At 32.7% G+C, this 25862-nt stretch overlaps 2 protein-coding genes across 6 annotated transcripts in view; both read right to left on the bottom strand.

Annotated features, from left to right (window-relative positions):
* Nucleotides 1-22838, bottom strand: part of LOC119633549 (disintegrin and metalloproteinase domain-containing protein 10) — a 137044-nt gene extending 114206 nt beyond the window's left edge. For 3 of the 5 annotated variants that reach the window (XR_005246876.1, XM_038027155.1, XM_038027156.1), the window contains exons 1-3: nucleotides 22305-22838; nucleotides 11398-11591; nucleotides 9157-9466 (exon numbers count right to left, since the gene is read on the bottom strand). Coding sequence is in view for 2 of the 5 variants with exons in the window: in XM_038027155.1 (XP_037883083.1) it covers nucleotides 9157-9223 (67 nt within the window). In the remaining 3 variants the exon portion in view is untranslated. Of the gene's footprint in view, nucleotides 1-9156; nucleotides 10045-11397; nucleotides 11592-22304 lie in introns of those variants that run through there. The other 2 variants (XR_005246878.1, XR_005246877.1) reach the window with 2 other exon arrangements.
* LOC119633550 (septin-2) lies at nucleotides 20617-22245 on the bottom strand. Its single transcript, XM_038027157.1, has one exon. The coding sequence runs from the start codon at nucleotides 22063-22065 to the stop codon at nucleotides 20809-20811; it is 1257 nt and encodes a 418-aa protein (XP_037883085.1). The 5' UTR covers nucleotides 22066-22245; the 3' UTR covers nucleotides 20617-20808.
* Nucleotides 22839-25862: the final 3024 nt, after the last annotated feature.

The raw sequence follows: 25862 nt of genomic DNA, 5'->3' as shown, positions 1-25862 counted from the left end.
GTATGGCCATCCATTTACTGTATCACTTTATTTTATTATGAAAGAAAGAATTTTTAATTATAACCCAAAACAACTTCTTCTTATTGATGCTCTTCTTTTAACAATCACTCATTATTTTCCTGGAAATTTCATTTATAAGCACTTTTTATCTTGCAGCCTTATCTTCGTTATTGTTATTATAAATATTCTGTCAGAGTACCGAGATGGTAGTAGTAACAGTTATTCTTAATAAGCTTAGCATTGATAAGTTACAACATTGAAAGTTACTTAAAGTTGTGTTATTTACTGACATCCGTCCTACATTTTAATAACTTGTGCGGTCAATATAAATGATTAAATATTTTTAGCAAGATTGCAAGTTTCAAAGTAAATTCATTAAAATTTTTAACTGCGCAATCATAAAACCTCAACTGCAATATTTAGTTTGGACGAGAACTATGTATGTGTGCTTAAATAAAATCTCGGTTTACCTACAAGGTTGCAGGTGGTTCCAATACGCGTCGAGAGGGTATAAAGTCTGGTGAACAAAAGAGTTGGCGTTGCTTAGATAATTTCGAGCGAGCATCATCCATATCATTAATGCACAACTGTCTGATTAGATACATAGAGCAGCATACATTTTTGTCTTTGCTAAAACATGAGCGATCGTCGAATTTGGTTAGCGCCTATGCTAAAGTAATTGATAAATGGACGACATTGAAAAATCAACAAAATGGTTACAAACACATAAACAACAATATACAAACATAAATAAAAAAAACGGTAGTACACGTTATAAGAAATATGAGAGAAAATTTGTTTTTACCACGAAGTGTTATTACCACGAAGTGTATGCATAAAGTAGAAGAAAAATTAAAATGCGTCAAGTATCACATCACCCAATAAGTCTCTGGCCTACACACACACGTATTTGGCAACACTGTTGACTGACCCATACGATTTCTGGATAGTAGCAACCTTCAAACGTAATGTAACAAAATTTCATGAGATCCCGCCAAGCATTATCTTACAAGTTCCAATTGTTTTAGTGACGCTACTGTGTAATTTTCCAAGCAATGGAAAATTTTGAATTTTTTTTTTTTATTAAACATTGATTTTTGATAAAAAAAAATTACTGCTTATATGTGTTCTGGCGACCCTTGCACTTCGAAAAGATAAATTTATGGACGGTTTGCGAAAACAACTGTAATATGTAAACTAATTACCAGGATGTGTTGAGATTCATTGATACATTTCGTTGAAGACTATTGTACTATTCAGAAATCATAAAGGACCTGTCAACTATATGACCATATGTGTCAGTGAGCAGACTTAAGTGATGTATTACGGCGTATATGGAAGAGTGTGGGGACAACGGAATCCGACTATCGCAAAAAAATTAGATTTCTCTGGGGTCTTTTAGCGCCCTTTTAAACATATGAAAAATTTGGAGTAGCCTAATGTCTCGAAAAGTTTTTACAAATCAATTTGTACCTTTCATGGTTTCAGTAAACGTACATACAGACCGCATGATAGTTAGTAGCAATAATTTAATTTTTTTGGTTTGGCAGTTTGGTTAATCATCATAGTTAGTTAGTTTGTTTTTTTTTTATGCATGTTCTCTACAATTTTTCATTCTAATAATAATTTTATTTGTTTTTTTAGTTTCCGGTAAATTTTGACTCAGCAAACCTAAACAAATATAGACACTCTTGGTGGGTAATCTTTACTTTTTTGATGGTATTAGACAATCAGACAGACGGCAAGGCGTAAGTTTCCTTACAAGTCCGACTTCGGCCCCCAGTACTAAAGAAAGAAAAATGTTTCTTCTTGCTTCTTAGGAAATCGAATTGGCTAAGAGGAAAACTCAAAAAACTTTGTCCATTAAGAGCGGTATGGTACATGTGGACAAGGTGAAGAGTAGATATTATTACATTTATATCAAAAATAATTCAACGAATTTTTTTCGCTCGCTACACCCTCGCTTGACATTCTAGCTGTATTTGTGTAAAAATGAATACTTCAGGTGGCCGATCGGGATATTGTAAATTTATTAAATGAGGCAAACTTTTAAAATAGTAAAAGATAGAGATTTTTAAAGTGGAAAAATTTGAATATAGTCTTAATGAACGAAAAATATTCTATCAGGTCAGGAGATAGTGTTCATAAAAGTCTCCACGAACCTTTGACTAAGAAAAATATGTTACAACTACTGAATCTACCTATAAAGGGAAAATTTTCAATTATTTATGAATAATAATTAATAATAATAATTAATAATCATAGTTAACGATAATAATTTTCAATTGTTTTGTTACTAATAAAAATTACTAATAATCATCAATTTATATTATTGTCGATCTAAGTGGCCGAGTGGGCTAAGGATTTCGACTAACAACTTAACTGTCGTGGGTCCAAAGCTCAAGTGCTTGAGAATAAAAGCCACGTTTACGACCAGTAATCCAACAATTAATATCTGCGTGCACAGAATAGAAGAGCGCATTACTATTGCAGTTTAGTTTTTTTATACCCACCAGCGAACATTTGCAACGCCCAGAGAAAACCTTTAGAGACCTTTTTATCTTTTATCATCATAAAATTCTAAATAGACTTAATCACATTCGTCTGTCCATCTTTGAAATTGTATATGATGAACATCCTGACAGCATAAATGGAGCCGTGGGGTTTAAATTTAGCCAAAATATTGGAAGTAATTGCGCGCACGTTAGTTGGACAAAGCTGATCAAAGATCACGCCTATAGTGCAACATAAACTGGAAGGAACTTTGCTTTTTAGCTTGTTGATGACTTCCATGTATATTCTACAAAAAAATGGAAAAAAAAACCAGCCACTCCCACTCATTATTTTAGAGAATGAAAATAAGCTTTTCGTTCTTTTCTTCTTTACGTCTTTTTTAAGATAAATGTGATGGGTGCGAAAGATTCGTTCAAAGCCGAATGCATTCCGCGCTTGTTTATTTTTGTTATTAATCTATGGCAGAAGGCTTCAACTGGCAAACAAAGAGAATTTACGTTTAGCTCAGGCCAATTTCATAATATTCGCTGCAGGAAACCACATATTTATTTTTTATTATTTATTCATTTGTTTTCTTTATAAATAATTATTATTAATTCATATATTAAGTAAGAAAAAAACAAGTTCATGGCGCTCTCCTTGAATATGTAAAAAGACAATTTTCATATATTAAATCGACCTTATTAAGCCAAGTTCGCATAATTTTGATCGATAACCTTTAGTCATTTGCCTGGTAAAACCATTACGCTATCATTGAAGAAAGTCTGCGAGTTCTGAGCAAAAAACGCAGAGAGTTGTTTTCACATGCATCTTTTGATGTCATGTATACACCACTAAGAGAATACGGCAATCAACCAAACAATTGGTAGACTAAAACAGTTCATAAAGCACGACTTCGTTCCCATCGCCTGAAACGCAAAACCTTATCTTATACGATAACTTCACGTTTGTGTACATTTTCCTGTAGTGCGTCATCGAAGGTCATCATTCTCTTTGAAAGTGGCTCAAATTTATTTCCTTGAGATTCTTGGATTCACAGATTCACTTCCGATAATCCCGCTATCTTCAATTTTTTGAAGATTCATTTCATTGATTTTATTGACAGCCAACCAAAAGTCGGTGTTCTGTTAACAGCGAATATTCCCGAACGGTAACAAGCAAGGTATTTACATGTTGCGAATTTTGATAACGCATCTTCAGCATGGCCACCAAAAATTTCTTTTCTGGTGTAACAATATTGTCAAAAACAAGTCGAAGTTGTTCAAAATTGCGTTCATTTTCAGTTGCTTCCCAACGAGTAAAGCCTCAATGAACTTTACAATCTGTTTTTTTAAGTACTTAGGGATTCTGTGTATTCCATTCATTACACGCTCAATAGAGTGGCTTGATAGGGTTAATATTTTCAAAGCTATGGGACGTTAAAATCCTCTGTTGGGGGAAACGCTACGAAACTTTTTCTTGATTTATTTAGAATTTAAAATACAAAACCTTGACTTAATTAAAACTTTTCAGAAAAAAAAATTAACAAATTACATTCGATGGGCGACATATTCATTTTTAAAAAAAAAAAATGCGAAATCCAATTAGATTTCTTTATAATAAGAGGTGGGCGTGAAGGAGGTTCTCTATTGTTTCACAAGTACTGTGCTCTAGAATTATCCACAAAGTACACGCGGAAAATTTTATATTTATATCTATTGCACTTTCTGAGTATTATCAAAACAAGGAATTTTTTTTTCTTGACAACAGATTTGTTCCCATTTAGTGTTTTACGATAGGTTTGCAACAAGAGCGATTTGGTCTATTTTATTTAGCGACCTACATCAAAAAAAAAATTCGCCAAATGTTTGCAAAGCAATGGGCAAAATTCAATTTTGAGCAAATTAAAGGGAAAAAAATAAAAATTTTTATATTAATTGGAGCCGAACTCATTGGATGTTTTAATTTTTTGACCTTTGGATTTTCCAAGAAGGGAAAGAGTCAAGCCAAACCTGAAATTGTAAACGCAATCTTGAACTTTGTCTTTTGCTAATGTTGTAACAATGAAAACCACCAAACGAAGTTAAGAAGCCATAGTCTAAAAAAAAGCGAAAAAACCAAATTATCACATGTTTTTAATTGCCGTCAGATCTTTAGAGTCTTGAGCTTGATTTTAAAGAAAGAAAATCATTTAAATCGCGACCTTAATGTTGTAAACACAATATTCATTTTTAGGAGGTAAACGCTAACGGTTGGACGCATTTATAAAATCATTCAATTGCAGTTTTAAGCTGAAACAAAAATTATAATATACTCAACTTGATTTCAAATAATGTACACTCATATATACACTTTGCTAAATCGATTTTTGACTAAATACATTTAAGTTGATGAAGTAAGTACTTTATGAGGTCATCGATTGGTGTCTCTTCTTCACTTTATACACATTCAACAAATTTATTCTGTTTATCATCGTTTTATTTGTATTCATCACAAAAACTATTTCAACTAAAACTCGAAAACTGTTTGCATCATGAAATCATAACCCAGTCGCATGCACATAACTAAATAAGTTTACGGCTCTTATTAGAGAACGTGAGCAGACTTGGTGCGTAACAAAACCACATCCTATTATTATAACAGATACCGCAAAATGTAAAAATTTTTTCATACTTTCAGCTTAACATTATAATATGTAAAATAATAACAAAATTTTAAATAAGTAAAAATGAAAATAAACAAAAAAAAAAATAAAACGTAAACCAAACATTACGCTCGCACGAAAAAAATGGACAAATAAATAAATAAACAAAAGATATCAAACCGCATTGTTATGTGCGAGAGGGGAAAGACAAATTGTGGAAAAAAAATATTATATCTATTTATTAACGACTTAAGAATTCCGGATAAGAAAAGCAAAAAAGAAACATGAAAGGAGAATAGACGAAGAAATAGAGACAAATTGAAAAAGAAGTAAACGAGCTCCATCATCACTTACACACAGGCAACTAAAGAAGTTTACTCTTTAACCTTAGACATGCATTATACAACATCCTATATACTAATGAAAATAATAAGACGACATATCGTGCACATGAGAACATGAGATATGCACATTCACACATAAGCATGCATGCATGCATATGCCAGGACGCACTTCAAGTCATTTCTTTTTTTGTAATGCGTGATATTTTTTTTATTTTTTTGTTTTTTTTTTTGTTTTTATATTTCTTCTATACTTTCGGTTTGACTGCGCTAGGAAAACTAAATTAAACACACAAACAAATAAACTAACAAGCAAACAAACAAGCAACCAACTAAACAAAAACAAAAATAAAACGCAACTGTAATACCGCAATGCGTGGCTGCGTTTGTAGTTGTTATAGGTTTTTCATATCAACATAAAGTTAGTGATGAGATAAATGCGAAGTTTTTCTTTCGACTGCTGCTACGTATATGCTGTATGTGTATAAGTGCATACATACGCAACTTAAAGTTGAAGTTCTTTTTCTTTCGTTTTCTTGAATTTCTGACGCGTTTTTTTTTTTTTTTGTTTTCATTTCTTTTCATTTCTTTTCATTGCTTTTTTCTCATATTTTTGTTATTTATTCCGTAGAAAATCCTGATGTCTGTGCTTCTGTCTGTCTGCTGCCTGCTTGTAATGTGAATATTGTGTAGCGTTTTACTTCTCTATATATTTTTTTTTTTTGTGTGTTTCTTCTCATAAATTTCAATTGCATATATTACGTCGTCTTGAGTTTGTTTTTCCCTCGGCTTGGGACTTTGGTTTTTAGTTTTTTTTTTTTTTTGTTCTTTTCCTTCTTCTTCTTTATCTTTTTTTTTCTGTCTGCTTTCGTTTTTCTTTGTATTTAATTTGTCGTTTATTTCTTTATATGCGAGACGATTATTTTTCGTGATGCCCGCTTTCTGGGGCCCAAAATAGTCAAATAACTAAAAAAAAGTTTTGTAAGGAAAATTTTTCTTAAGAATTTGAAAATAGTTTCGTTTTTAAACTTCTTACGATGAGAGTTTTTTAAAATTTACTAATCGCTTAAAGGCACTAATTGAGTTTAATAGGCTCATGTATGTATGTGCGTGTGTGTGTGTGCGTGTGTGTGTTTTTTTTTTTTTTTTTTTTTTCTTACAAAAAGTGGATTTCTTTTCTTTCTCGTTACATTTATTTTTTTTTTTGTTTCTTTTACTGCAAACTGAATAATTTGTTTACTAATTTGCATTTTGCTCTTTGAGGATGACTCACTTGCTTTGCAGCGATTATATTGATATTTAAACGATCGCATTAATTTCCCTGTGTGGATAAAGTTTGTATAAAAAATTTCAAATATTCTCACGCTCCAGTTTCAGCTTCGTTTTGGTTTTTTTTTTTTCATAAACAATAGCATTGAATTTTTTTTGTTTTGTTTTTTTTTTTTTTTTACTAACAATTAAGTGTATTAAAGAAGGCATTTTAATAATGATAATATACATCTATTTAATATTTATGTATTTAATAACTAATTAATAAGCAATTGTCAAGAGAAATTTTATAAATTATATAAAAAGTACTTGAACGAAGATTTAAATATAAATTAAATATAATTAAATCTTTTTATACATATATTAGGTGTTTGCAAAAATTTTAATCAGCGATTTCTATAGATAAAAATTATAAAGAAATAAAAAATGCCAGTGTACATAATGGTTGAATATGAATTGACCTGCCTCTACTATATAAGATATCACTTTTCCATTTAATATTATTGATTTATACAGCGTACGCCGACGCTAATCATTGAGTGCTCAAAATTCTTCTTCTTCTAAATTTATTACATTTGTTATTTATTTGGAGATATCTACTATCGCAGCCCACCACCCAACACGTTCAGAGGTTTATGGTGGTCCCAATTGTCGGTTTTGGTATGAAGGGTTTAAATGTGGCGACACGAATTGACTGAAAATGCAATTTCTTAGACGGCAAGCTTTTGTGTTGTAACAGTTATGCAGAATACACTGTTCGAAGCAGCTAGAATAAGAAGTTCTGCCACGCCTAGGGCACTCACCAGACATGTCGCCTCCTAATTACCACTTGTCAAGATCGGTACAGCATGGCTTGGCTGGGACGCGGATCCGCAAAATTGAAGAAGCGCGAAAATGAGCCGATAGGTGGATCGCTGCCAAACCAATATAAGCTCTTTCGACATCATATCGCCATGTTGCGTTGTGAAATGAAGTGAAAAAGCGATTGCAATTTTTGCAAACACCTAATATTTGTCTTCATTTAGTTTATTTGCATAAGCTTTCATATATCATGTAAAGCTGATTAAGATTTAAAATAAACAAATAACTAAAGCTAAAAGTAAAAGTCATTTTTTATTTAGGTTATTAACAAAAAAAAAGTCATAATCTATCTTTAAGCCGTAACATTAGTCGAATGAATATGATCATGAATTGTTCGCAGAGTAGCATGGTAGCAGAAGTGAAATTGAATGAATCAAATCATATAAGCATTTAAAAGCATTTGATCATGACTTTATAGTAATCGAAAGCTTTTTCTAATTTGCTATATCGACATTTAGTCATCGATAAGCCTAAGGTTTTCTTTGTAGTTCATTTACGTTTAGTGCGCTTAGTGCCATAGTTGCAAGCGTATATTCCACGTTTAGCTTATTGTTTTGTTATTGCACATAATATGAGTATATGTGAATTTCTAAAACTTTTCTAAAGAGAACCTAATCGGCATTATGGCGTATTTAATAACAACAATTGTGATAATTTTGTGTCAGAACATTACCTTTAATCTCTGCGCTCTATTACGTATGCTGCCGCGAAATGCCAAAAAAAAAAAAAACACGATTTGCGGGAGGGGTTGTCCTGCTCGGTTCGAATAAAATCGCTGGTGATTTGCTACACATGATTGAAAACTGATGGGCTATAATAATGCAACGCCCAAGCTAAGGGTAGCATTCATAAGGCTGGGAAAACCAAGGCCGTTCTCTCTGTTTTCGTGAGTTCGGCGTGTTTCGTTGACCGATGAAATGTACTTGAGCCATGATATTCTGAGGCTCAAATAACTATCATGCAAGCTAGACAAATCATTGATATTAGATGGAGAGGCTAACTGTTCTTCAAATTCATAGTCCTTTTTCACGGAATAAGCTTAGCGTACGGTTCGAAAATTAAGACAAAACAATAAAACCATCATTGCGGAACACTACTGCTAACAATTAACGCAATTGAGACAATCCTTAGTTGTAAACCAGCTGCCATATGCCAAAACCGACAATTAGGTGAGTTTTTAGTATAAAGTTCCAGTGGGAACATACGCCCCTAGAAGTTTGACATGGGATCCTGCCTTGACAGCTTATTTCCTCCGTGCCCAATGACGCACGAAGTGAGAAAACGTCAAGGTGGAGTTGCCCAAGTGTCAGAAGGAGAAGAATTCTAAATCCTTTCCTTCCAACATTGTGATGAGCCGCATGACACTTGCAGAGGTATAGTAAGCCTTTAGATGCTACAAAGGTAGCTGAAGTAACTTTCAACATATAAATACACTAAGTTCGCAAGCGCAAGTTGCAATATGAGTTCAAAATTTTAATCGTCTGAGAAGGACGGAGACAAAAGGTAAGCCATGGCGAAAATTATAGGAAATATTATTAAAATACTTACCATTTACGATGACAATGAAAATGATCGATATGAATAAAAATTTGAGTCCGCATTTTGTTGATGACATTATTTATTAAAGATGGCAATGCTGAAGTTTATTAATGCTGGTAGTGTGGTCGTTTAGCCACAATATGGCAGTTGTTTTTACTTTATTGGAAAGCTTGCGTGAAGAGCGTTCAAACTCCTTGAATCACTTCCGCTAATATTATTAAAAGTGTACATACATTAAAATTCTTAGTCTTTCACGTTTTAGATAAATTTTCTTCTTTATCGTTAACGAATAGATGTAAAGGCGAAAAGGAACTAAAAACTGAAAATCTTTAACATATTTATTTCAAAAATTTACAGTCTATCTATGGTCCACTCTATCACTTATAAAACCCATACAATCTTTTCATTTTTTCTAATTTAATTGAAGTTTAACAAAAAAAAAAAAAAAAAAAAAAAATGATTTTAATTGAAATTGAAAAAAAAAAAAAAAAAAAAAAAGAGTTCAATGAAATGTCAAATTTTGAAGCTGAGTTTTAAAGTGAAATCTTTAGCGATGAAACAGTGGTTTGAGGAGACCAAAGCACGCGCGCACACACACGCATACATGTACGCATCGCAACCACACACGCGCACCTACAGAATTTTATGGATTTTTTGCTTTTAGACAAACAATAGAAGAAAAAACACGAATTTTTTTCTCCCCTGTTTCGCGTTCAGCCTTTGTTGTTAATGTTTGGCTTTTTCAGTTGTTTTTGTAATTCAAAAGAATACAGAAAAACTGGTATATTTCACTTTAGTATAAAATTTGTCGAAATTTATTCAGTTGATTTTTTTTGTTGTTTGCACTGTTTTTCTTTTCTTTTTTGTTATATTGTTTTATAAGCCTGGGCACGGGGTGGTTTTTCGATTTTTTTGTTCTGATATTTTCGTTTTTTACTTTTTTGTTTGTTTGTTTTTCCCTAATTTAAAAACATTCATTTTCGCTGAATTTTTGCGTTAAAAGCCAAAATAAAATAGGAAGCGAAGATAAAAAAAAAATTACAAATTATATTACAAGTGGGGTTAGGTTTAACATTAGACAAGCAGACACACTCACTGCTCGCATTCACATTAAATCCACGCTGCTGACTCTTCGTATACATCAAGTGCAAGCAAAATGTTGACAGTGCATTCTTTTTGTTTTTTTTTCTTGCCTCGTAAATTGGCAGTCGATTGCAGACAGGCGAAAATTTTTTTTAACGGGCCCATGGGCTTGAGGAAAAAAAATTTGATAAAAATTTGTTCGTTTCCTCTCTTCCTCATCTAGATTTTATTAGGTGCGAAAAATATTCGAGAGAAGCCAGAGTGGATGCTCCATAGGCCCGCAACTACAACTTGGGAACGACAAGAGTAAAAGAAAAAGAAGTGTGAGCTTAGCACATTTTCTATCGAGAAGGTAAGGCTCGGCTTTCTTTACCTTACAGTTAATGGCGTTTGTATGCAAACTTTATATACTTTCTTACATATTAGTTCTGAACAAAATAATTAAAAAAATATTAAAAATTGGAAAACCATGCCGCTTTATGCGTTATTTGAACTTGTGATCAAAAAGAAAACACGGCCGTGACCGAATTTGTTACATCTACCATCTGTGGAATGAAACTAAAAACAGTTTCTTATTCTATTAAATTGGATGGGCGTGGCTGACTTTTCTATTTTTGCAGAATATTCTTGAAACAGTGTGCATTACTGTCTGTCTATTATACTTAGTCGTAACATGGAAAAATCTGCGAAAGCAGATATATTCTCAGATTTGAGTCAATTTCAATACCAACCTGGATGGAAAAATTTCCAAATCTTTTATCAAACTTGAAAGTGGTGCCGTTATTTTTGAGGAGAAAATGTTTGCCACAGACATTACTCGGGTAGGAAGGCAGACGGATGAACAGATGGATATGCAAAATTTGGCCCTTCTTGAGAATATAGATGACTACGGGTCACTCTTAAACTTTGTTATGGGAGCTACAAAGGTTTCGATGAGATGAGTACACCGCCATCCTTCGATGGTCGATATAAAAATAGGAAAATGGAGCATTTTTTCAAGGATATTCATTTTATTTTTGCTCATACTTTTTTCTCCTACTCGATTATTATATTAAATGATGCAATTTTATTAAAAAAAAAAAGCACTTTTCATTCGAAATATTAAAGCTGTGTGCTTGCTTGGATGTACGTGTGTGTATGTACGCATAGTATAGAACGGAAAGTAACCCCTAATTGAACACCAATATTGTGCGGTTATTGTTGAAATCGCTGTTGCTGTTATTGTTTTGCTTTTCCTCGCATTGCTTGTTTCAGGAAAAGGAGCGGTAAGCGTAGAGAACGAAAACAAAATCTCACAATGATTAATTTTCGATTATTGTTTGTTAGTATATCATGATGCTGACGTTCAATAAAATGTATACCTGAAAAGAAAGAAAAAGACGTAAACAAATAAATGATTCATCAACGGTCTTAACGAAGTTGAAAAACAAAGAAATTTAAATGAAATTTAATAAAAAAAATTAATAACAGAATCATGTCAAAGGAAATCTGTATAATTATATATATCTTATATAAAACATTAAATTACGTTATGAAAAAGAATACCGCCAGAGGCATATTGCATTTGCATTGAAATATGTATACTTTGGTAATGTAAGTCAGTATAAGACGTTAGATGTGGATGAGGATAAGGAAATTAGTTTAAGTATGTTTATCTTTCCCCACTATCTGCTGGTACAAGTGAGACGCTCAAATTTTTCTCTATTTCATTTAAGCCGCTTCTCCCTTTTTTACACTAACACTAATACTACTGCCATTTTCCATACATCTACTTCTACCAAAGTGGGTCAATTTGGTACATAATTTATGTTGAATTACAACCGCCCCAAAAAAGAAGATAGGAAGGCAAAAAATCTCCTTTCTTTGTTTAAGAACCCAAGGTTATATAAGGGTCGTGAACTATCCATATACCCGCCCACAAGGCATCGAAGACTGCAACACCCCGAAATACCTCGACTTTTTCTTTTCTTTGTCTACAACTTTATATAACGCGAACATGTTCCCAAAAAACTGTTAATGAGAATCAGATGCATAAGTGAATCGAATTTCTTAGCCAGATCAGTGTGCAATCCAACAATTGTGTAAGGGTGTGAAGTTATATTTAAATATAACTAGCAAAGACACAAACTAAAATTTTTTACAGAGATCTGTAAAGCCGTTAACAGAATTCTGTTAAACGAAGACGACTCGAAAAAGACTCTTTGGGCAAAAGTTAATATAACCTTCACACCGTTGGAAAGGCTATTAATAGAGGATTCACTCTGTGCTGGTTTCATTTTTTCAAGGGACATGGTTTGGTCACAGTAGCTCCGTAAACTTTCGCTTTTTCAACCTCATTTATGGCATAGTGTAAAAAAGTTTTGGCTTCGAATATTAGTTAATTTACATAAAGTCATGTTTTGTTTATAAGAATTTGCAAAAAAATTTGCGAAAAGTTCTATTTTACTTGTATTTTGAGCCAAATCCCTCCGAGACTTCCTTTAACAGAATTCTGTTAACGGCTTTGCAGATCTCTGTAAAAAATTTTAGTTTGTGTCTTTGCTAGTTATATTTAAATATAACTTCACACCCTTCAATTGTGTGTAAGCCACTGGGAAAAGCTGTTAAAATGTTACAAGCCAGTTCTAAAAGGTTTAAAGTTTACCAAACACATCTTAAATTTATTAAGATATCTATGGCTAGCAGTAGAATAATTGAATTAATAACCATTCGTATAAATGTATCTGTCATGTCATGTACTCTTCCATTAGTCCGTTCTTCTTTATTGTCGTAAAAATTCCTTCCATATATGGCAAAGTACTACACATTTGCCAATTTGTTCTCAATAAGCTTTCTATTTAATTAAGAGAGTTTGTAATTCAAGTTGAGTTCAAGCGTTCGCTTGAACGACCTTTCGTCAGAGACATTCGAATTTTTTTGTTTCATATAGATTAAGTACCGCCACCGCATGAGCAGCCAAGTAGGAAAGAATCGCGACTACTAAATCTGTGTTCGCAGGTTCAAACCTCAATGCGACAGAGTTTAGTTTGCTCGTAGTTATAACCAAGTGAGTGGTAAGTCGGAAACGGTATAAAATTTACCGGTTAGGCACACATTAAATAGGCTGGAGCCTCTTCCCTGTCTCTTTCCTTCCCACTTTTCGGCCTTCATCGTGTTACAAGTGAGTATGAATGACATCCCTAATAAAAAAATGTTTTTTCCAAATCCTACACTGCTCTTTATACAGAGCTATTTAACGGAGATTTGTTGGGATCATCATAAAAATGAATTAACTTAGTTGATAAATATCTTTTAGTTACTCCATCAGCTCTTTATAATTAGCAGACAATTCGTTCCTCTATACAAAATGTAAGTCCGTAATCCTTGTTTCATAAAATGAAAAAGGGGCCATAGACTCTGCCAAATTAGTTCTCCGATTCACTTTTCATAATTTTACATACTTGTTTAGGTTTTCGGTAGTTACTTTAATGTGTTATAAGCAACAACAAAAAAATGAATAGCATAAACTAATTGTTATACTCTAATCGACTTTTGGTACAGTGTACATTAAATTAAATGCGGATGTATATGAAAGCCGGAAAGACTTAAGAAAAATCTTCTATTATTATATCAGGTTTATTGATTCAGAAAACAATTGTGATTCTCATGAAAAATGAACCCTTCTACGCCAAAAAGGTATAATCTTAAAATATTATTATTATTATTATTACTTAAAATATTAAAGATGAAAATTTGTCCACATTGAGAACTCGGCGTTAAAATTAACCGCAGGAAATTTGGACCACAACGGTCTCAACTTTTTTATTTGGCGACATAGTCTAGTGTGTAGTCCCTTTTGACAAAAACATGTGAAAACCGATAAAATATGGAAGAAATAAATCAAGTTTGATAAATGTTCTGGCCACCCATCAATATGAGGGCTTTCATATAAAGTATACCTTTACATGAAAATGATGAATAATTAATAGGCGATGTGCCTTCGGCCTTCTGCGTAGGTAGAGTGAGTGAGTGCTCTTATTGAATGGCTAAACACCCACTGGACTTGCGGTGAACATCACCTCCCTATTCCTTTGTCTTTTCTCATTTCTTTCTGACAGTCAGCATGTTGCACGAACAGGGGACATCCCGCCACTGATTGATCCATATTAATAAAAAGTATGAAAAAGTGAGCACGTTATGTCCTTAGCATATGGATTATCTGTTCAACCCTTAATCGAATAAAATATGTACACCTTCGTAATGAATTTGTTCAGTTATAGCGGCCTGCTTACCGTTCAGTTGCTTGATGTAGCGATTTGTTTTTGAAAATATTCATCGAAAAGTGAATATAATTTTTCTTTCGTTGCTGATTTATTTTTTCGTTTTGACTTGGCCATCAAGCATCCTATGTATTAGTTAACCTAGATCGTCAAATCCACTTGTCCACACTGTATATAATCTTTTTTAATTTTTCGATTATTAAAAAGGATCGATTATGAAGCAATTTAGAGAAAAGATTTCCATCAATGAAAAAGTGCTGCATTTAGTAATCTTGGTAATATTAACGCACTGGATACATTTTTTTTTTATATTTGTTTCTTTATTCGTTTAATAAACCCATCCGCAACGCAACATTGTGTAAAGAACCTTAAGGTTATTTGTTTTAATTAGGTGTAATATAAGTTAATACTTGTGCATTTATGTATTTATTTTAATATTTGACTAATAAAAAATATCCATTTGTAGCATACAAAGAAACTTAAAAATTATTTATATTGTACGTTCATACTTATTCATACATATTTATATAATTACTTTATAATAGTTTAATTCATATTGTGGTGAGTGAATTATTAACATATTGCTTCGGCTGACCGAATCAGAAAAGCGGAATAAATGATAATAATCATCAATGCGTTTACAAGCCGCGTAAAAGGTGTTAAATACCCCATAACTCAATAAGTCTCCGGTATGATATATGTACATATGGCATGTTGACAGGCCCACATGATTTCTGAATAGTACTACCTTTCAAACGATATGTGGCAAAATTTCCAACAATTACTTTACTGGCTTTCGCCAGCTGTTGTCCATTGGGCTAACTGCCGGCTTGACTCTATTGTGAAGTTAAAAATGTATGTTCCATCCATTGTCGCACACAGCATGAAAAAAGTGCCTTTATCCCGCCTCAACAGCGCTCTACACGATCAACACGTTGTTGTTAAAAGTGAGGAAATGCTTTCTCGAACACAATTGTTGGTGCAAGATAGTAAATACACCACCTTTTGATATCTTAAGGTGTCAACTATCCCAACCATTTCCAATTTTCGGTCTTCCAAAAGAATTTTCTGCACTTTTTTATGCTTTCTGAAACAACTGTCGATTTATAAGAATTTATTTAAAATTAGCAGACCACCCACACGGCGGTCATTTCAGCACACAAGAGTAAAATACCTTTCAATCCAATGCTGATTGCGAAGAGTATTTTTTCTCATCAAAGGGCAACATTTTAACAACATATGAAATTACGATTTTTCCATTGTTTTGAAAATGATAAAAGTAACTTCACAACTCTAACCTGGAATGTTTAACCACAATGTCATAAAATTTAGAGGGGCGTCTCTTGAAAGTCCGTAGTAATCAGAAATCATGTTGGTCTGTCAACAGCGGTGCAGCATATGTGTCAGATTTGAAACTTATTAAGTAATGTTTTAATTCACAGCCAAATCATTACAGCGATAAGCTAATAAGAAAATAGCGTTTCGACGCTCATTGTGTGGTATTAAAATTTATTTCGTGAATTAAAACTGCTGACGAGATTACTCCATTTACCAATTTAAAAGCAAAAGCATTTTTCTAAGAGCAAATCTACACTTATGAAGGGAAGAAAGATTGATTCATTTCAATCGCTTAACGTATGGTAGCCTATCCTTCTAAGGAGAAATCAAGAAACTGCTTCTGAACAGGGACAATTAGATCAATATCACATATGACACCTTTGTAACAATGCAGATGAATTCACTTTCAGCTCTGTAGGGCTCGTTTAAATTAAATAAATCGATCGAATTATTCTTTAGCTCGGTGAAGTTTCCGAAACTTAAGTTCATAATAAATAATCCGCTTCCACTCCCACCATAGCAAAACCTTCCTGGCCGTTTGAGGTGCTTCACCGCTCTTTGACCACGATCGTTTTCGCACAGGGTTATCGTATGTGATCCATTTCTCATTTCCAGTCACCATCCGTTTAAGAAATGGGTCTATCTCACTCCGTTTGGCCAAGGCTTCGCAGATGGAAATTCGATTCATCATGATTTTTTCTGTTAATTGGTGTGGCACCCCAACATCGAGCTTCTTTTTGAATCCAGCTTTGTGTAAATGGTTTAAAACTGTTTTATGGTCGATTTTTAGCTCCTGGGTGATGTTACGACTGCTAACATGCCGGTCAACTTCGATCATTTCTCCGATTTTATCGACATTTTCAACGACCGGCCTACCTGTGCGAGTTGCATCTTTAACATCAATAATTCCTGAACGGAATCTACGAAACCAAAATTGCAAATAATTGGCTGTTACAGTTTTGGAACCATAAACACCATTCACAATTTTAGCCGCCTGGCTTGGATTTTCGCCTTTGTCAAAGAAAAACTGTAAAATGTACCGAATTTTCTCTTTGTTCACTTCCATTTTTAACACGCTGTAACTCACAACTGAGTGCACCAAACAAAAAACAACAAAAGAAATTTTTTTACTGCGAAATGTACAGTATGTAAATGTACAGTATCGGAAATTGTTTGATCGATACTTTACGAGAAATCTATCAGTGCAGCTATCTACCGAAAAAATAATGGATTTCTTTTTCCCCAAACTAATATATGGTAGCATACCCTTCTAAAGAGAAGTCAAGACACTGGACTCTGGACAGATCAATAGATTAGATCAGTATCACATATGACACCTTTGTAGCAATGCAGATGAATTCACTTTTAGCTCTGTAGGGCTCGTTTAAACTAAATAAATCGATCGAATTATTCTTTAGCTCGGTGAAGTTTCCGAAACTTAAGTTCTTTTGTCAATTTTTTATTAAGTCTCATCTACATTCGTATTAACACTTCCGCAGATACAATATTATAAATTTTCATTTAATAATAAGTCGTTCGTTTGAAGCTTGAGCAATCACTAAAAACATTAGGAAAAATGAAAAAAAAAACCATTACATTATATTTATGTTCATGCACTGTGCACGAATGAGTATTATTATGAAATGTTTAAATTGCTACATAATAATAATTGAATTAACAAACAAAAAAAAACATAAAAAATTTATAATAATTCAGTTTTATTGGCAATAAAAGACAAAGACTTAAAAAAAGCATTGGAAGAAATAAAAGAACCTCTTAAAAATTGCGATGAAAAAACAAGTCAATTAACCAGCACGCTATACGTCTGTCTGCTCTGATGACGTTCTGAAGGTCATCAGATAAGAGCTAACAAATTGAAAATTGACATGTATTCCTGAGTCATGTACGTAACTCGACTTTCAAAACCATCGATCGCTTATCAACAGACACTTGCATACGTAAAAAAAAAGGGGGAAAAAAATGAAAGAAGTTTGAAAAAATCAAATTTCCTATATATAGCAACTATAAAGATTTGTTATGCCTACAAATTGAGAGTGAAAGTTCTCTTCATGTGCATCCTCCGTACAATTGATAAAAAGACTGCAACAAATGGCTTTACCTTAAGTGAAATTATTTGTGTCCCCCATGTGTATATATATATGTATGCACATATGAATCCGAAACATTGAAAACGTTTCATCAAAGTAGTAAGTCTTCCAGTGTAACCATATATACTGTGATATCTGGGTATGAGTATATATACTGTGATCAAAAAAAATAAATTGATTTCATTTATATAATGAAAAATATTTAATTATTTTTCCATATCAATTTCGTTGCCTTCGCAAGATTTGGGAAAAATCTTTTTCTGAAATGTGTGGTCTGACTGAAACAATTCATTATGCACAACACTACGATAACCAAGGAAAGCTTCCCACAAAACTTTGATTTTTAAACGAGTTTGGAGCGGTTTTCCCTGTCTTGATACATCTTTTCCACGTACATCGCTGGATTGCTATCGGATTGTTATAATGCTCTTTTTCGTCGCTTCATAGACTTAGTAATAAACGCAAAACTCGCTTCTCTGCAAGTATGTGCGTATATTTGCATTAATTGAATATACTGGCACGAAATCCTGCAGAGAAATTTTACAAGAAAAGTACTATCTGAAGATGAAAAGAACGTGTTTTTATAATTTCACTGATCTCACAGAGATTTAAATAAAAAATGGATTTCATTTTTTTTTTACATTGTTCTTGATATTTTTAAATCGATACAGCTACGTCTGATTGCTAAAAAGTTTTGAAATTTGCAATTGAAGCACTAAAACCTTGATCTAATTAGAGAGCGAGCCTAAGACAAATACTTTTCTTACATTTTATATAATGCCATTTGCTTGTCAAAGCCCTTAATCGATCACTATAGAGCTATATGATCGTGATGGTGATTGTCAGAGGTTAGTTTTAAAGTCAGCTTTAAACCATTAAGATACTATTGCGTAGATCGAAACAAGAAAGATCAGGTGCCTTAAAACTCTGCAAGACATTTTTGCCCTAGTCATTGCAAGTAGAAGAACACTGATCAATTCTAGACGATTTGCCTCAACTGCACCCTTTAATTGCATTTAGTTGTCAACAGTGGCGCTAATACGATCTTTATCATCATGCAGATTCATCCACGATCTTTTCGCACGTTATTGAAGTTTAAGATCCACCTTTCATAACACTATTATCTCTTTCTTCTCCTTTCTTTTCAAAAATGGCTCGATGTCTCTTCCTTTTAGCAACGATTCGTAAATGGAGATTAAGTGCTTTGAAATTTGTGCTCTTAATTCATGTCCATCATATCCAAGTATCTAGCAACCAGTCTTACGCTAAGGATGTTTGTTTCATGTTCGCGTTAGCAGCGATATCATTGGATGAAAAGAGTCGATCGAATCTTCTCAATGTCATCAATGTCGTAAATGTCTGATTGGCCAAAGCGCCACGCCTCTTTTATATAGCCATTTTTAGAATGGAGCTGCCGCCACTTATGCTGCTAATTTTGCTTAAGCTTACACATCATTACGATAAAGTAATTTCTTCATTGGTCCAATGTCAACAGTAGCTTTTCACTCATTTATCAAACATCACAAAGTTTCTTATATTACGTATCACTTTTCAAGCGCTCCATAGGATGATTTGATAAGATTTTGTTTACCATAACTAAGCGATTATAAAGTCGCCTATTGGGAAACAAATACGACGGTTTTCCCTTACCTATGATATCATTTTTGATCACCATCGTCTCACTGGTCTTTTAAGTGGGCTTCCAAAATATTCCGTATATATATTTGTGCCCTATATATGTAGGTACATCTTCTTAGAAAAGATTTTGAATTTTGTGTATTATGGCTGCCTTTGTACGGGTATTACACTAATTTTCTCAAATAAGCTGGAAGTGATCCTTTTAAATGTTTGTGTCAACTTTAACGCAATATGTGATTTGAATTGCATTGTATAAGAGACAACGATTAGGGCAATGCATGCCGTGCTTCAGCATTTCATGTCAATTTGCGCCACTTTAAGTTTTCCAACGACAAACAATTATATTCGTGTGATAAGCAAATATGTAGTATGTATGTAGCCTATGAAATGTTTGATGCACATTTGACAGTCTTACAGGCAAAAAGAAAAATCTTTTAAGCAAACGAATTTTTATTTGTATTCTGTATTCAAATTTTATTCATAAAATGGATGTAATAAATATTTGCTACAAACTTAATATAACTTCTTTTTAACTTTCCAATTTCCCTTTCATTTCAATATTCTTATTTTCTCTCAAATAATAACTTCTTTAAAACCAGTGTAAAATTTCAATTTTCATCATTGCAAGCGAATCCATATTGTCAATAAATCACGAAAGAATGTAAACAAGTTTCAAAACTAACAGGGAGAGAGTGAAAAAGAGAGAGAATAGCAAACGGTTTTTGTATTTTCTTTATCATCTTTCACGAAACATGAGTGGTAAGTCTTACGATTGAAAAGAGAGTGTTTTTGTTGAAACTAGTTTTAAAATGAAGCAGCTGTCACGGATAAGTTAAATGCAAGAAAATACATTCTTCTCTTCGTTTTTCTATTTTATTGGAAAGTCTTCGTTTTGTTTTTTTTTTTTTTTTTACTTTATTTGGTATATTAGTCATATTTTTTATAAGCTTGTTAATACATTTCGTATGTGTGTGTGTTTGTGTATTTGTAGATGTGTGTGTACTTTTTTTTCTTAAATATCAATAATTTGAAAATAGTGTTTAATATATTTTTAAAAAATTAGAGCAGTAAAAAATTTAAAGAGAAAATAAAGTGAAATTGAATTAAAATGCAAAAACGTTCTAACTATGCCAAGAGACATACTCAACTTATAGCAGCAAAGAGTTTATTTTTTACTCTTCTTGTTTATTTCTTTTCCGTTCTTTTTTTTTTCAATGGATCTAGCGTTTATTTATTTACTTCTTCTTGCTTTTACCCAAAGTCAGGGTGTGGTGCGTTGTGGCCAATTGCTGTTTGCGTCGTGTAAACTCTAAGAAATCTTCTTCTAATTTTTTACGCGACTCTTCCAATTTACGTTTCTCATCGGCATGATCGCGCTTAAGTTTCTCAAATTTAGCGTGCAGATCCTTTTCACTTTCCTTTAGTTCAGCTTCCTTTTCTTTAACCCTTTGTACAAACATTTGACGCACTTCTTCCTCCTTAGCTTGCAATTCGGCTAAATGATTAGAACGTTTGGCTTCGAATGTTTGTTGAAATGAAATTGGTTTGTTTTCACTGTCCACATCAGAGAAGCCCATTTCCTCAAGACGTCTCTGACGATACAGTTCATAGTGTTTTGAATGCGTTTTCTCGCGCATGTCTTCCATGTTGGTGCGTATTATCATTTCTCTCAATTTAACAAAATCACAATGGGACTCATTTTCCACCTGAACTGTGCCCCAGGGATATTGTCGTGCTCGTATAAGTTTGTTGCCTACTTTAATAAATTCTGTACTGCCCACTACTGCAAAGGGTACATGATCATTCATGGCCGAATTTGTTTCCGACACCGTTTCATCATCTGTGGGAAATTGGTATATCTGTACGCCGTTATTGAAAAGTTCTTGCATGATTTTTGACTTAAATCTTTGCAACTCTTGCTTGGATATAGTATCGGCTTTGGCTATGATTGGTATTATGTTTACCTTGCTATCCAACTTTTTCATGCACACTAAATCCAATGATTTTAGACCGTGCCCAGTAGGGCAAATGAAATACAAACAGGCGTGTATGCGACTATCGTGACAGGAAATCAAAGAACGCTTTATTTTTAGTTCTTCTTGTAGATAAGCCTCAAATTGAGCATCAATATAATCAACCACTGCCTTAAATGAATCATCTTTGTTAATTTGGTCGCCGTAGCCCACCGTATCGCATATTGTTAACTTTAATCGTACATTGCTCTCCTGCAACTCATACGTGTGGGCCTTCAATTTTACGTGCGGTAATGTATGAGAACTGGGTGTGGACTCAAAGCTAGTATTAAACAGTGTATCCATTAGAGTAGATTTTCCCAAGCCTGTCTCGCCAATGCACATAACATTAAACACAAATCCATTTTGAACACTTTTGTTTACCAATTGATCAGGTAGACTGTCGAAACCCACATGTCCAGACAGTTTCAATGCACGTAAATGTGGTTCTTTTTTGGGAAATTCCACTTCAGCCGACATTTTTCTCTGATAAATTTCACTTTATAACAAAATCTTTACAGACACTTTTGTGTAAAACAATAGAAAAGTACTTCCAAAGAGTGTTGTTGCAAACAAACTGAAAATTTTTTACGATAAATGCAATAAATGATACATCTTTTTTGCCATTATGTTTTAACAAGTACGAAACTGAAAACCCCTACATTTATCCCTTTCTATTTAATAACATTTTCATAAGAATGTACGCAAAGTATACATACCGAAAGAAAGAGATCAACAGTTAAGTTTACGTGCAATTCTTATTTTTCTTTTTATAAAACATAAATTCTCTCACTCTCTTCTTCTCTCTTTTCTATGTAGAAAATGTTGTTAAAACATAAAAGAGAATTAATGTATGCTTCATGCTTGTTCTTGCTTTTGAAGATATATATTACTTTTGTTTTTTATTTAAATTAGTTGCCGTCAATTAATCGTATTCGAACTCAAATACACAATTACACAAATATTGTTTTCCATAAGGTAAATAAAATTCACCGAAAAAAACTTTTTAATTTTAGTTCATACACAAAATAATTTTTGTTAAAAAAAGGAATGATTGAAGAAAATCTTAATAAGCATCTTTTAGAAATTCACAAAAGATTGAGATGAAACTTTTTTTTTAAACATAATACAAAAAAAAATACTAACTTCATTTTCTCCAAATATTCACAATTTCCGATGTGTTTTCTCCTTTCTTTTATTATTATCGCACTAACTCCTTTTTTCTTTACATACTAAACTTCCTTTTCAACAACACATAAATAAAAGCAAACTTTTGCTTTTTGTTTAAATTAATTTTTTTCTTTGGCTTCATTTTTAGCACATATCGATTGAAATAAATTTTTGTATCAAATTTTTTCTCTATTTTTTTTATTAAATTTCCATAATTTTATGTTATTTACATAAATATATTTTGGTTTTATTTATTTTTATTTTTTGTTTTCGCACGCATTCCGCGTCCAACGACATTCAAAATTCTCGCTCTCGCGTTAACTACTGAAAAAAATCTAGAAAATGTTTAGATTTATATTCATGTTTGTCTCTATTTTTGCCTCTCTTCTTCAGTAATCGAAGAAACCCTCTCAGAGCAAGCAAAATATTATAAACATAATGCTGGCTAGCAATCCTCTTAAGAAATTGAGTGTGTGAGAGAGCATTGAAATCTCTTCTCTTCTCCTCGTTATTTTAAAAGTGTCGTCAATTTTGGGAAGAAAGAAAAAAGGCTTACTAATAAAAGCGCCACATTCAAAAATGCAATGAAGAGTGAATCATATGTTGTTGATTTGTGGAAATGTTGAAGAAGGGGCGGTATATGCGGAATGCAACAATTCTATTAATTCTTTTTATTATTATTAAATCTTTACCAGATTTATTATTTACCTTTTTTATACTTTATCTTAATCTATATTGAGAAAACGTGGAAATAATGTCTGAAATGGTTTAAGCGGTGAGCGTGTTTTTTCTTGTTTAGTCCTGAGAGAAGACTTGTCAATGTTATTTTTTTTTCTCTCGTTCTCTTGCTTTACTGTTCTTCGCTTACGATATCGAGGCACTATTTCATTACAAACAAAACTACGATCTTTGGAAAATTCGAATTAAGAGGTAATCGTATAAGAAAGGAGCATAGAAAATACGTTTGCAAGAAAGAATACGATATACATTAGTTGTAAAGTAAAGAAGTTAAAGAATGAAAAAGATGTCATAAGCATATCTAAGCGATATTTCAGTGCTGGAAAACGTTAAAAAATTTATTAAAATTTCTACAAATTGTAGATGTAAGATTAATACGTTTTGTATGTTAAGATTTTAAAGTATTAAGTTTGTTGAAGAAAAATTTCGTGGTGTATACATGTTGTTTTCTGAGGGAAATTACATTTTATATACGTTATCGAAGTTGAAGAGTAATTTGCCCGCGTCTTACTATACACATCAGAGAGTGCAGATAGAATTTATACCTCCCCGTCTGTGCTCTGGCTGAGATGCTGAGGTAATATTCTACGTGATTATAGATTAAAAGCCATAAGTCGAATTTGAAAATATACGCTATCCTTCCATGACCACACTGACAATAGGAAATAAAACTATTACTGCACTAGCTAGCTAGCGCTTATCAAACATGATTAAAATATGGGTAAAGCCTTTACTTATAATATAAATGAAATATTCTATTGAAGATATTTCTTACAATTATTTACTATTATTTTTATTATTAATTTAGCCAGAGAATAAATTCTAAGACCAAAGTCTTAAAGCACTAGCATCTAAGGCTTTCGGCTTTATTTAAAACTCTACCGCACTTGAGATTTGAACCCACGACCACTGACTTGCTCATTTAAAACTTTATAACTTACGCTTTTATAGCATTAGATTTTACAGCTTGATAACATTAAATTTCGGATGTGATTTGTTGAATTGTTTGCTTGCAATTGTTATTGTCCGTTGTTACTAGAGGCTGTATTTTAAGTTTTTCGCAGTGAATCCCATGTACCACGTTCATGTACTATCTTTTATAAATAGCCATGTTCTAAACGCGATTTCAACCTTAGTCAGCGCGAATAATGCGAAAGTTTGCATTGGTTGATAATTTCAGAGGCGTTACTCGTTTATTAGAAGCAGAATGGAATGCTACCGTTTAGTTGGTTACCATTTACATCATAGTTTACAGATGGCTTTCTTGTACTAGCTTAAGCTCTTGCTGCAAAAAATAAGTGAAAATCTTGCTTACAACAAGCTGCATTTTGTCGGCCTGTAAGGTTAAACGCTAGATCGAGCCAGATGTTTGTGCAAAAACCAAAATATTCCGACATATGTCCAACTGGAATATGGAAAAATCTGAGGAACTGGCCGAAACTGCTTTCCCAAAAGTGTTTCCACTGTTTTGTGATCTAATGAAAAACGCTTATCACGCCTATAATTGGCAAAATATCCTACAATTATACATACATATATACATACATATATATATATTGGTACTATACATATATATATTGGACAAGGTTCGTCAGCATATCTGTTAAATGTGAAGAAGTAACAGAAAATCCGTCAGCATATCCTTTAAATGAGAAGATGTAACCGAAAAAACATAATACTTTCTGTTAAATGAGAAGAACTTTCTCGCTTTGTTAAAATTACTTTCATTTTTTTCCGTTTTACCCCTTTTCACCCATTCTCCGATTTCTCATATTCCTCAAATGCACATGGTTTTAAGCTGCATAGTCGTGATTTTTTGTCTCTTTTTTTTCGTTTTTTATATTCATATGGTACATAGCTAGTTTCATGTCTCTGTCGTACACCTGCATCATTTCATGTGTGCGTGCTTCTATGTGCTCGTCTCAAGGAAACCATTTTATATTCACATATAAACATGCAAACTTGTGCACATATACATTTGACGGGAAATAAAGGTATACGTGTATGGTTTATGACTTATAATTTTCGGATGTTAATGTCTGCTTTTAGGTACTTTAAAGGTTTTCCGTTATGGCTATTTACAAGAGACGAATGATGTAGAAAATATATATGATACATAATAATGCAATCTTTAATACTTGTTTTGTCAAGTCACGTAAGTTCGTTTGAACTATCACACCTATCGTTAACAAATGAAAGGTATATTAAATTTATCTTTCTGTTTATAATGCCCGTAAATCATTTCATTGCAATAGCAAAAAAACCAAAACATTTTTTCTTATTTTAAAAACAAACTATCTCTGAAGACTTTGTTGTTTAAAAAAAAAAAAAAAAAAACATTAGAAACAAGTCGTTCAAATCAGTTTACT

This window comes from Glossina fuscipes, unplaced genomic scaffold (genome assembly GCF_014805625.2).
Source record: "Glossina fuscipes isolate IAEA_lab_2018 unplaced genomic scaffold, Yale_Gfus_2 2, whole genome shotgun sequence".
Lineage (NCBI taxonomy): Eukaryota > Metazoa > Arthropoda > Insecta > Diptera > Glossinidae > Glossina > Glossina fuscipes.
The sequence above is the reverse complement of the archived record's forward strand: the minus strand, read 5'-3'. Positions and strand labels throughout refer to the sequence as shown.

What these genes read in the sequence shown, in the direction of transcription:
- LOC119633550 (XM_038027157.1), bottom strand. Translation starts at nt 22,065, where the DNA reads ATGTCGGCTGAAGTGGAATTTCCCAAAAAAGAACCACATTTACGTGCA.